At 30.0% G+C, this 14,216-nt stretch overlaps 1 protein-coding gene across 1 annotated transcript; it reads left to right on the top strand.

The window, feature by feature from the left end:
* The first annotated feature begins 11,753 nt into the window (after window positions 1–11,753).
* On the top strand, window positions 11,754–14,216 carry LOC136088080 (zinc finger MYM-type protein 1-like). The gene is made up of 4 exons (XM_065811736.1): window positions 11,754–12,251; window positions 12,441–12,727; window positions 12,773–13,141; window positions 13,229–14,216. Exons 1-4 carry the CDS (start codon window positions 11,754–11,756, stop codon window positions 14,214–14,216), a joined length of 2,142 nt encoding a protein of 713 aa, XP_065667808.1.

The raw sequence follows: 14,216 nt of genomic DNA, 5'->3' as shown, positions 1-14,216 counted from the left end.
TTCTTACGATAAATAAAGTGACTTATTGGACAAACCAAAGAATTCGGTTTACGCGGCGTTAATTTTTGTTCAAAAATCTCCCGATTCCCAGTTTGCGCGTGTTTTCACACTTACAGTCATAGTAAGTGGAAACCATGTGAAAGTAACAGTGAAATTTTAATAGACCAATTAATATCTAAAGTTTTTGCGAGTGGTTTCTATTGGTATAGACATTTTGCGCTTAACTTGAATATTATTATTAAAAAAACAAAGCGGATGTTTATGCATCTCATCCTACCATTGTTTTGATTATGTCTTGAGATTATCAATCAATTCATATATATTCTGAAATAGTTGTTACATTCACGGAAGTTTACAAATAGTACATGTACTAATCTTAAGTAAAAACCTTGTAAATAAAAGCTACTAAATATATTGTTAATGCCAATAGTAATAATCGTCCACAGCTGTAACAAAGCAAACATTAAAAGTTAAAGGAGTAAAATACTAATAATGATAATAATAAGAGTGGTAGTAGTAACAATAATAACAATACAATGATAAGAGTATAATGATAATAATAAAAATAAAATGACAACAATAAAAATAATTACAATAATCATAAAAAGAATAATAGTCATTTAGTATTAGTCACACACATACACCTTTTATTAATGTGATTTATATTATTATCATATTTTATTAATGTGATTTATACTACACTGTGATTTATAAACTCAAATAGATAATCAAATATATTAATAAAGTTGGTTATATAAAAACCTTACACGACAGTAATTATGAAAATATCAGAATATAAAATTATGTTCATGCACACATTATGTTACATACACACATATATAGACACATAAACACGCACATATATATACACACACATACATACACATATACATAGATTATACTTTCATATTGATAACATAATATCATATTGATAACATAAATTATACTTTCATATTGATAACATAATATCAAATTGATATTTGCAAAAAAACTATTACAAATATTGGACACTACAATTATTATTGTACTTCTGAATAAAAATTAATTATTAAAAAACTAAAAATCTTTATGTAAAATAATTTTTTAAACTTAAAATTTTGTAAATCTCCAAATATAATTTAAAGAAATTATGAAATATAAGCAATCTAATTAGTAAATAAAATTAAGGGAAAATTCTCCTTAGAAAATGCTGCTATGAAAATTATTTTAAATTGGTTTGTAGTTGAAGGTTCTTTTGATTTTGTTGCAGGAAAGTAAGTTGTCAAGTACAGCCTGCCAATACCTAAAAAACAAAAATAAAAAATTACCACTGTCCGATCAATTTATCATACATGTTCTATTTTCATTCAATTTGTAAATTCAATTTCATAAATCTACACACACATATAAATAGCTAACCTTAACTTAATCTTAAACCAATAAAATAATTTATTCTTAAACCAATATAATAACTTAACTGAGTAATTCCATGTCAAAACAACCAGGCCATGCAACCCTATGTCTTTGGATTTTTTTTATAATTTCACCATAGTTAGTACATTATAAAATAAGATAAATCCCAAAATTTCAAGGTCTAACTCCCAACGGTTCGTGAGTAATGGTTGTTTTAATTTTAGCTAGTATTATTGATTTGGTCATTTTCCGCCATTTTTAATTTTACATTTCTTTTTATAAAACCAAGCCTTTAAACGTGTGAATTCTAAAAATAAGTGACTTAGATAATCTCAAGGTGAGGAATTTAAATATATAAATAAAAAACTCATTTTATAATTAAAAAGTACCTAAATATTAATTATTAATGTTAAAATAATGGACACCTGCCACTGTAAAATTTTTAGGTGTGTGGTAAATTTTTTAAGCCTAAAATTTCAAATTAGGTCATTGTATGTTTGAAGAACATTGTGTGAAAAAATCATTTATGCCAAATACATAGTTTTGTAAATATTTTACTTTTGTACTAAAAATGTATATATAATTGCAGGGGCGGACCACGATTTTTTGGTGTGTGCGTTAAATAACTTCCAGCTTAGTTCTATACTCCAAACCTTTGAATGTTCATACTTATGTCATTTCAGGATGTTTTGCGAAAAATTGCGCTGCGAAGAGCCTGGGAACAAAAATACCCTAAAAAGTAGAAATCATCCGCCCAAACGTGAAGGGAATTGATTTTTCTAAACAGAAAAATTACTTACTTTAATAAGAATAAAAATTGTACATATTTTTAAAATTTTGTCAAAAAATCATTTGGCATTCAGATATAACCATGTATAACCATGTAAAGTTTACAACCCCCTCAGTATAACCATGTAAAGTTTACAACCCCCTCAAAACAAAGGGGGTTGTTTAATTAGGTATGATTTCTAAACAAATCACTATTTTCAATGAAATTTTATTACCTTAAAGAAATTTCTACCTAGTTTAGGATATTAGAATTCATATTTCAAAAAATTAATTTCCCCCACGTTTTAGATTTCTAATTTTTAGGGTATTTTTGTTCCCAAGTTCTTTGCAGCGCAAATTTTTGCAAAACATCTTTAAATGACATAAGCATGAACATTCAAAGGTTTGGAATATAGAACTTACCTGGAAGTTATTTAACTCAAACACCAAAAAATCGTGGATCCGCTCCTGAATTAAACGTGCAATTTTTATTTCTTTTCCTAAGAGTAATTCCATTTCAAAACAACCAGGCCATACAACCCTAAATTCTCTGATTTTTTTTCAATTTTTGCCAAAGTACTTTGGGAAAAAATGATAATTCCTACCTAAATCTAAATCTAAGTGGTTCTTCTATGAAAGTTTTTTTAATGTATTTTTTGTTTCCTTTTTGTTCCTTGGTTCCTTGTCTTTTCCAATTATCAAAGTTTGATTGCTGAATTCAGACATATTCATCTAATTTAAATGTTGCGATTAGTTCTATATAAATAATGTAATTAATACTTGTGCATTTTTAAATTTGCAAGTATAACATTTTTAAATTCATTATCAAAATGATTTCATTTGATATTGGTAAAGTTTTGAAGTCGGAATGCCATAAAATCTCATATTCTAGAAATAAAGAGATTTTTTTACTACATGACCTAGACACTGATACTCGTAATGTTGTAATGTTTATAAAGTGCATAAAAAAAAAATGAAAAGTAATTTGATTTCAAAAATATTTTATGTTGTTATATCAAAGAAACCCTTCTTTAATTTTCAACTTGTATTACTTTTCTGATGGATGTGGAGGACAGTATAAAATTTTCAAAATCTATGCCATCACTCAGAAGATTTATTATTGAAAGCTGAATGGATTTTTTTTGCAATCAGTCATGGCAAATCTTCTTGTGATGCAATAGGTGATACAGTAAAACGAACAACAGCAAGAAAACGTCCAAAAAAAATCAAATACTAACTATCGATGCAATGTTTGAACTTTGCACTCAAAAAACGCTCACAATAGAGTTCTTTAAAATTGATAAAGGAACTATGGTTAATGTTAGAGCTACATAAAATAAACGATTTGAGAAGGGGAAAACAATACCAGGATTTCACCATTGCATACCAGTTTCGAAAACATCTATGTTATTTAAAAAAACTAGTAACAATATAAATCCAAAATCTATTAATATAACTAAAAAATCAAGTTACCAAAATTTAAGTTTAATAAATTTTGAGCTAATGCAGAAATACAAATATTACGCATGTACATATGACTCGTTTTGGTGAATTGCAGTAGTTAAGAAAAAGATGAAGAATATAATGATATAAAAATAAAGTTTATGCATTCACACGGTCCATCTGAACAGTTTTTCTGGCCGAAAAGGAATGATTATTGTTGGATACCAATCACCAATAACATTTTGGTGCACTCATTAATGTAATAACATTATTAAGTGCATTAAAAATAATATCAGACAAATATGAACTTTCAAAAAAAGATTTTAATAAAATTAATAAGTATATATTTGTAAATCAATAATTTTTAATGGATATATTATAAAAAATTGTATATCAATTCAAGTATGCATCATTTTTATTTATTTTGAATACTACGATAAGCGAAATATGCTATATTTGCATTTTTTTGTAATATTTTTTATTTAATTTTCAAACAATGTATTTGGCAGAAATGATTTTTTCAAACAATGTTCTCCAAACATACAATGATCTAATTTGAAATTTTAGGCTTAAAAAATTTACTGCACACCTAAAAATTTTACTGGGGCAGGTGTCCATTATTTTAACATTTATAATTGATATTTATGTACTTTTTAATTATAAAATGAGTTTTTTATTTATATATTCAAATTCCTCAACTAGAAATTAACTAAGTCACTTATTTTTAGAACTCAAATGTTTATAGACTTGGTTTTATAAGGAGAAATGTAAATTTAAAAATGGCAGAAAATGACCAAAACAATAATAGTAGCCAAAATTAAAACAACCATTACTCACGAACCGTTGGGAGTTAGACATTGAAATGTTGGGAGTTAGACATTGAAATTATAATGTACTAACTATGGTAAAAATATAAAAAAAAATCAAAGGACATAGGGTTGCATTTAAAAAAAAAATTGGTTGTTTTGACGTGGAATTACTCAACTTTAAACCAATAGAACTACTATATACATCTAAACCTTAATTTATTGAAAAATAAAATAAAAAGCATAACATTAAGAAAGGTGTCATCTATTGATATTTTTGTAACAGGTAATATTTATAAAAACTAACAGAAATAAAATATTTTCATATTTTGAATATCTCATCTTTTAATAAAGGCTATATGAAAATATCTTGAAATGATATAAATAAAATCCCAGTCTAAAAAATATATATATATATAATTAATATTATATATATATATATATATAATATAATATAATAAATATATATATATAATTAAAAAATATATAATTAATTTGAACAAATATATAATTTCTGAAATCGAGATATAATCAAAATACAAAAGAATTTTCAGAAATAAATTGAAACCAAAAAATTCGTTGCTTGTACATTCTTTTTGATGTTTGCCAGCACAAATTTTTAAATAAAAAGCCATAAAACTGAACAGCCTTGCAAGTCATTAAATCTGTGATACCTATTTTGAAATTCACAATACTTGAAGTAATTTTTTTGTCACATACAAATCCAGAGTCCTTTTGGAACTCCGCATCCCTGGTTGGATCATGGCTTTACTTAGATAACCTTAACACAAACATCAAGGTTTTTAATAATCTGATACCTTGTATTAGATTACTATAATCTTATACAGAGTATATCTGATACATTGTATCAGATGTTTATCAACTTTGAAAAACAAACTGCAAACTGTTTTTGTTTTTGAACATGCATCATATAAATGGATATTAATGAATATAAATGAGAAAAACAAGTTTTTTAAGATATAGGGTAGACCGGGGTCGAATATATCAATTTAACTTTGAGCCGAAATTACCAAGAGACTATTCAACATACACAAAAAGCAACAGTGTATCTGTATAGCTAATATATTCAGCTATTAAATGAATGTAATATGACGGATTTCAAAACATTAATAACAGAAAAATAGAACAAAATTCACAAAATGGGAAAGTGATACAACCGTCCCGGACCCCGAGGCGATTAAATCACCTCTAGGGGTTGATTGTATCACGGCAGGCTATTAAGGAATTACTGGTCTTTCCATAGGGACATTTATTTAAAAACACATTTTCAACTAATCTTTTTTATTAATAGAACAATAAAGCAAACGAGGTCCAATATTTTATGTATTTATACCCACAAGACAATACAACAAATGAAAAAAATCTATAAATTCTAAAAAATATATAAATGTGAATTATTTCACTTAACAATTAACAAAAATATTTCGAAGTGTAAAATTATTATAAAGAAAATTAAAAAAAAAAACGAGACACTTAACCTATTTAAGTATTTTTGTATCCAAATAAAAAACTGTGACTCTCTTATAACATTTATAAATGAAAAACAATATCTCAAAAAACATCAAAAAAGGTAATAAAGAAAATATAAAGTCACCACAAAAACAAAAAACGACATCGAAACCTATAATTTAAGAATAAAGATTAACATTGAAATCGGCTCTACTGCATTACTTACTAAATAAACAAAAATAAATCACAATGATCCCGTAACATAAAAAATATTTAGGAACTTCTCATCAAAATTGCATAAAGTAATAAATTTTTATTCAGATTCACAATTTTTGCAGTCCATGCACTGAACCCACTTTTCGTTAGGTTTACTTTTATAGAAAGGCGTCAAACAAATTAGGCATAAACATTCATCGCTATCGTCATCGCTGTCTATATTTTTCCTTACTTTTCTTTTTTTAGATGCATGTTTTGTTTTGTTTTTATCCATTTTCATGACCTTTTCATGGTTTTCCATTCTGATTTTTTTCTTTTCGGGTGTATCTGTGTACACAGCCGACTTTCTTTTCTTTTTTCTACTTGTGCTTTCCTTTCTCGGTGGAGCTTTCAAGAATGGGCGAACGCTTTTTAGAATTTTAGCGTCACGGTAAGGAAGGAGGCATGAACTTCCTGGTTAAATGCACTTCCGCGGTATTCTGTGACAAGACCGTTAGGTCTTCTTGGGGCACTTAAAATAGCAAAAAAAAACCCAGTTTTTTTGAATGGGCCATATACAGAACGGTCCAAGGCTGCAATTTGTGTGAGCAATGAGGTGGGAAAGATAAAACTACTATTCCATTTTCACTACATTAATCCAATGCCCGAATTGAAATATGTGACGAATAATTATCCAAAAGGAGGAGAATTTTTCTGTCTTTTGATGACGATGTGTACTTTTTAAAGTGCTTCAAAAATATCAGGATCTCATCTTCCTGCATCCAGCCACTGCTGTTGCCAGCGCCAATACTTCCCACTGGACCGTTTCTGACGAAGTAATCCTGATATCTAATCCGAGAAAATACGAACACAGTTTATAATTTCCTATAGCATTCACTGCACATGTAACGGTAACCAGATTTCCATGTTCGGCAGAAGTTAAGGCACCGAATTGATGAGATCCTTGTTTCGTCACAATTTTACATGGTTTCTGTATCATTGTGACACCAGTTTCATCTACGTTGTATGTCTTTTGGTTTGAATTTGTGTTTGTCTAGAACCTTTTTGTAATTTTCAAAAAATAAATTCACATTTGCTTCATTGAAGCTTGTAGCCCTTGCTAAGCTAGTGGGTTGGGCGCATCTTACTGACAATTCCGGATGTCGTTTCATGAAACCGCTGAACCAATGTTGCCCTGCACATTTGTTATTTTTCCATTGTAACGGTATATTGAGCTCATATATAGTTGCTATTTCATATGCCAGTCTTCTTATTTCCCACGGCGAAAATCTGTAATATATATCAGCTGCCTTTATTATATATTTCTTCATAGAAATTTCGTGGTCAGCAGTAAAAATTTTGTTCCATGCTTGTAACCAACATTTACAGGTTCATTTGATGTTTTTCTTTTTAATATATACCTTTGTAATGACGCATAGCACAAACCATGCTTTTGTGCAGCTTTTCTACTAGAAACTCCCTCCTTGACTACATCATTGTAGGCAGATTCGTATGAATATTGGGGTTGGCTACCCCTATCTGTTCTTTTTATGCGGTTTCGGAGCATCCTGAAGTAGAAAAAACCCATATTAGTTTATAACAATGAACTTAATATGTATTCAATAAGTTTTTTTGACATTTTCTGTGCTCTTGTCAACATTTACTAAATATTATATAAAAAAAACTTAAAGTATGAAACCTGTATACTTCGTTACCTACAAGTAAAATACAGAGATACGAACCACTACAAACATAAAAAATATTTATTTTCTCAGTTCGAATGCAAATAAACCATAACAAATATTAAAAATGATATCCTGGCATCGGTTGTATCGGTTCAATTGACACTGGGATTTTACGTTGTTCATTGATATAACCGCTTCAGTAGGTTCATTTTTGTTTGAAATTATTTTTCTTTAATTTAATCGTGGTAAAGATAATCTAAATTCACATTTAATTACGTAAAAATAACAATATTTTGAAATTACCAAAACAGAATATACTCAACTGATACAGAAATTATATTATTGTCTTCCAAATTCGGTGTAAAAATGTTAGTTTTGCACAAATAAACATCATGCACCACAGAATATGCAAAAGACTGGTGTGCTGGTGGCAAACAAACTAAAGTAACAGTGGACACCAATTGTAGGTAAAAATCATCGAATATGGCGGCATCCTATCTATAGTATGTACAGAGATATTCACACTGATACAACTGACCCCTGTTACTTTCGACCCCGGTCTACCCTACACCAACATTTGTATGAAAAATTATTAATATAAAACATTTAAATTTGTAAAAATTGAAAAATTTGTGAACACTTCAGTTCATTACTTATATAATGTAACATATTCAAATAGCCATTTGAATATACTAATTATAATTTCTAAAATACTTTTTTGTAGCTGTTTATACTTTTTACTCACAGTAGTACCAGTTATTACATTCCTGGAGGTCTTTCAACAATAAAACTGTTGTAATCAATAACAAACTTTATTAATAAAAACGTTTATTAATTTAATAATAACTTAGTAATAAGTTAATAATACGTAACCAAGTAAAAATTTATCCTTCATAAAAATATTTCATGAAGTTATAATACAAGTATACAAAAAAAAAATGCAGAATAAAATCCAGACAATTCTAAAATTTAATGAACATAACTTTGAAATTCATGAATACGAAATAAAGCAGAAAACAAAAATCTCTAGCTAAAAAGAAAGATATTAATGCTAGTATCAATTTCAAATGTAAAACTGTGTTTATAGATGAGGTAACATAGTGGTTTATCGAGCATCTTTTTGAAGACTTATTTATTATGATTAAAATAATACAAAAAATGTGAAAAATACATATATTCTTTCATGAACAAAAAATATAATTCATATTTCAACATATTAACACATTAAAACATTCAACTTTTGACCAATTAAGTCATGATCCTTGGTTACTTAACTGCATATTTTAATGTAGACTGAACCAAACGCGAAAATATTCCAGTCTACACGACATTTGAATCAATTTATACAAAAACATTTTAAGTCATTTAGGCTAGTGAATTGACCTTAAACAGCAGCCAAATGTTATAGCCGAATTGATGTGTTTCTACAATCGTTGATTTCAAGCATGAAGGTGAAAACTCACCGACCCAGAAAGGAAGGTGCCGAAGGAAGAGTAGCTCATGACTTTTCATTTACATACGAGGTTTTGGTGGGGGATGCCATAGAAAAGGTATGTGTGGATGCCTTTAGAAGCCTTTATAGTATTAAAATTAGTCGTATTCGACAATTGCGCTCCCTGTTGGTATTAGGAAAATCACCAAAGGACCTTCGAGGGGAAAAATTAAGAACAAATGCAATCAGGGGCAATGTAAGACTTCTGATAAGAGAACATATCGAAAGTTATCCGGTGAAACAGAGCAAATATGCTGGTAAAACTATCAATTATCTAGATGCTAGACTAAATGTCAAAATTTTGTACTCAATGTTCAAAGAAAAACATCCTGAAGCAAAATGTAGCTACAAATTTTTTCTAGGCTACTTTAACGACAACTTTACGTAAAGATTTGGCCGTCCCCAGTTAGACTCTTGTTGCACCTATGAAGAGCTTAATTTAAAATTACGAAGTCCTCATCTCAGTGATGCAGCAAAGAGAAATGCTGCTGCTGAACTGATGCTGCACAAACGTTGATTGAAAAAGTTTTACAACAAACTCCAAAATGAAAGTAACCCGGAAGCAAAACAAAATAAACTGCATGTCTTAGCGATTGCATTTGGCTACATGCAAAATATCCCTTTACCGATGATACCAGTCCAGGAAACCTTTTACCTCAGACAGCTATCTGTTAACCTCTTCTCTATTCACAAAGTGAAATGCAATAAAGGTAATGTTTATGTGTACCATGAAGGTAAAGCCAGAAAAAGCCCTGATACGGTGTGCTCTTTTGTGTACAATTACCTAATGTCTGCTCCTCCACAGTTTACTGAAGTCTTTGTCTACTCAGATAACTGTGGAGGCCAAATAAAAACTATACACTAAACAGAGACTTTTTGGCTCTCGCAGATACTGGCCAATTTGATCGAATCGAGCAGTACTACCCGATAAGAGGTCACTCGTACCTACCTTGTGACCGGGACTTCGCGGTAATAAAGAAAAAACTGAAAAGGTATGACAGGGTGTACACTGTTCACCAGATAACTGAACTAATTCATTACTTCTAGTACTACTGGTAAGTTTACTGTTGAAGAAGTTGCAACAGAATATATTGTAGATTTTTAAAAGTGGTGTCCAACATTCTACAAAAAATCTTGCATTTCGGAAGAAACACGGGAAAGAAAGTTCCTTCTAAGGATAAGATAAGTTTTGGAATAAGTTCTCTAATGCACTTCACTTACGGGACTTCGCCAGATGTAATTGTCTGTTGGACACTCATTGATGGGCTGATGGTCCAAACTAAGTGTCTGAAGTCGCATCGTCGAGTTTCCGCAAAATGTGTGCTACCGATTGGGTAATGTTCCGATAAAAAGAGTAAAACTGTAGGATATTAGGAAGCTAATGCAATATGTTACGGATCAGTTCAGTGGTTTTTATGATGAACTCATGAGCTGGCCAACAGCCGACGAGGCGAATGACGGGGAGAAAGGAACACGATATCCAGTGAGGTGTCTGACAAAGGCTTTGTGATCGGTCCTTTTATATATTGTGTGATTTAATATGTGTAATAGTTTGACCTTTGATTTTTAATAGTTTTTTGTACAAAAAATGAATAAAATATATAAAAGACAAGCTTTTTGCTATTATCCTTAACACATGTAAACAAAAAGGTTCGAAGTCAGACAACTTTAACTATGTATAACACATAAATATATCACAAATTTTGATATATATTTTAACAAATCTAATATTTAAAGATGTCAAAAAGTACCCAGATTTTTTTTGAATTTATTAAAGTAATAATTTTAGTTTTAAAAAGTTTTTTCTCGTTCCCCGAAAATTAGCTTTTATGACTTAGAACTTTTTTGTGTTGTTAATGGGCCTAAAGTCGCTGTTTGTTTGATTATTCTGTATCTGTACACATGTTATGCCTTAAAGAAATTAAATTGTAACCATTTCATTAATTGTATTTCTCTCACTATCGTTACTTTAGTTATAATCATGAAAAGCCATTAAAAATTCAGCAATCTATGGTTTGTTATTTGTTTTAAACGTTTGTTTAAATTTATCAATAGTTTACATTTATTTAAAAATGAAATTCTCAGAGTTCCACGTATTATTTTAAAAAGTACGATTTTATTTGGTAGGTATTTTATTTGTTACGATTACGTTTTTGTAAATTATTAATAAGTTTTGTTAAATGTAATGTTTTATGGTTCAATCTATGGTTTGTTATTTGTTTTAAATGTTTGTTTAAATTTATCAATAGTTTACATTTATTTAAAAATGAAACTCTCAGAATTCCACGTATAATTTTAAAAGTACGATTTTATTTGGTAGGTATTTTATTTGTTATGATTACGTTTTTGTAAATTATTAATAAGTTTTGTTAAATGTAATGTTTTATGGAATATATTCAAATGTTTCCCCCTCTTTAAATGGGTTAACATATTTTATTTTATTTTTGTGTTTTATGTCTATTCTATACTGAATATTTATTATGATTTTCAGAAATTCAAGTCATGTCCGATGGCGATGGGTACAAGAGAAAGCACGAGTCTGGCTATATTAAAGGGCAGAAAAAGCAAAGGAAAGAGGATGCATTAAAAAAAATGAAAGGTTCTTTGCTAAAATATGTTAATAAAGTAGATGCTACTTCTGGCAATGACACTTCAATAAACTCTTTCGTTTCTTCAACAAATCCAGGAATAGTAATACCAGAGCCAGAACCAATGCTGACTGACACTGTGGAACAATGCGGTTGTGCAATGAGTTTTACAAGTGAACCAGTTATTCAAGCAGATGCGGAACCAACAGTAGCAGATTTAGGATTGGGAATAAGGAATAGTAAGGAATCTATTTCAAATGATCCTGCTGAATGGGAAATAAATGCTGATCTCATAGCTTATTATGCAAAGAATATCCCATCACAGAATTTGAAATCTGATTTATGCTTAAAAGGTAGACAATTTGGTGAAAAGATTAGATATGTACGCAAGGAATATTTTATAAGAAAACTGGTAAATGGAGAAATTGTCAGCAGGGATTGGCTCATATATTCGCCCATCAATCAATTTATAACTGGTTTCGATGATTGGAAAAATGTTATTGCTAGGATAACCTCACATAAAAAATCAAAAGATCATTTTGCTGCTGTGTTGATGATAATGCAATACAAAAAGTCTACTCGAATTGATGTTGAACTTTAGAAGAAAAATGAGAAGTCTTGCAAATACTGGACTGAAGTCTTGAAGAGGGTTGTTGTAGTGATAAAGTTTCTTGCTGAAAAGGGATTAGCTTTTCGTGATGACAATCAATTGCATAACTCTCCTAACAATGGAAATTATCTTGGTTGTATTGATCTGTTAGCTGAATTTGATCCATTTCTAAGAGAACACATTCAAAAATATGGAAATCCAGGAAAGGGAAATGTATCATATCTTTCAGCAAACATATGCGATGAATTCATTAATATATTAGGAGGCAAAGTTTTGAAGCAAATAATTTCTGAAATCAAGGATGCTAAATATTATTGAATTAGCATTGATTCAACCCCTGATATTAGTCATGTAGATCAGCTCACACTTGTTATTCGCTATGTACTCAAAAACAGAAATGTAGTAGAGCGATTTCTTCAATTTATTCCAATTGAACACCATGATGGAGAATACGTATTTAATCTTGTGGTTGGTATTCTTCAGTTTCATGGAATAGACATCAAAAATTGCCGATCACAATCTTATGATAATGCCAGCAATATGAGTAGAATATATTCTGGTGTGCAAGCTAGATTCAGAGAGATTAATCATTTAGCAGAATGGGTTCCATGTGCTGCGCACAGCCTAAACTTAGTTGGTTCAGCTGCCGTGGAGTGTTGTTCAGCAGCTGTAAATTATTTTGGTGTCATACAGTCAGTTTATAATTTTTTCTCAGCTTCAACGAAGAGATGGTCAACTCTTAAATAACCTCTTAAAGAAAACGTATTTGTTTTACAAAGCTTATCAGAAACTAGGTGGTCCTCTAGAAGAGATGCCACAAGAGCTTTCTATGCAAACTACTTACAAATTTGTCAAGCATTATGTGAAGTCACTAACAGCAAACATAAACCACCAGCAGCTGTTCATGAAGCGAAATCACTGGTTAAACATTTAGACTACTTTGAAACTGCGTTAATGTGTGTGATTTGGAAAGATTTACTTCAAAAGATGAATATTGTCAATAAAACCTTACAGGAGCCGGGTATTGAGCTGTGCACCATCATTAAACTGTACGATGGTCTCATACAGTATTTTCATGATACACGCAGTAAGTTTGAAACATTCGAAGGCCAGGCAAAAGATCTCACAGAATCTGAATACAAAGAAGCTACACAACGCAAGCGAATACGGAAGCGATTTGATGACGAAGTTATGGATACTAGTAATCCCAGTTTAAATGTTAGTGCCAGTGATAATTTCCGTATTCAACAGTATTACGTTATCATAGACAGACTTAATAATGAGATGGAAAAACGCAGAGCAGCTTATAAAGTATTGTACGAAAGGTTTAACTTTCTTCTTGACAATAGATCTTTGTCGAGTGAGGAAGTAGTGGCTAAAACCAAGGCACTAATTCAGTTGTATCCATCAGACCTCGAAGACAAATTTACCGATGAGTTTTTGCTGTTTTCTCAAACGTTTAGTGATGGTAAATTGGTGTCTGATAAGATAAGGCTGCAAATACACAATAAACTAGTTGCATGTTTTCCAAATGTTAATATCGCTTTCAGGATTTATCTCTCTATATTAGGCACGAATTCAGAAGGTGAACGTTCCTTTTCAAAATTAAAACTGATAAAAAACTCTCTGCGTTCAACTATGGAACAAGCCCGACTATCCTCCCTAGCATTGCTATCAATCGAAAATGAAGTAATGCGGGAGATGACATTTGAAGATGTTATAGTTGATTTTGCAAATACCAAAAGTCGAAAAGTTAATGTCATCTAA

The sequence above is a fragment of the Hydra vulgaris genome, chromosome 12 (genome assembly GCF_038396675.1).
Source record: "Hydra vulgaris chromosome 12, alternate assembly HydraT2T_AEP".
NCBI lineage: Eukaryota > Metazoa > Cnidaria > Hydrozoa > Anthoathecata > Hydridae > Hydra > Hydra vulgaris.
Note: the sequence above shows the minus strand (reverse complement) of the source record. Positions and strands in the feature narration are given on the sequence as shown.

Bases quoted from the DNA above. Each gene is read 5' to 3' on its own strand.
- LOC136088080 (XM_065811736.1), top strand. From the start codon at position 11,754: ATGTCCGATGGCGATGGGTACAAGAGAAAGCACGAGTCTGGCTATATT. The intron at 12,252-12,440 runs GTAAATGGAGAA...GTTGAACTTTAG, and splicing joins AATATTTTATAAGAAAACTG to AAGAAAAATGAGAAGTCTTG. The intron at 13,142-13,228 runs GTCAGTTTATAA...TGTTTTACAAAG, and splicing joins AATTATTTTGGTGTCATACA to CTTATCAGAAACTAGGTGGT.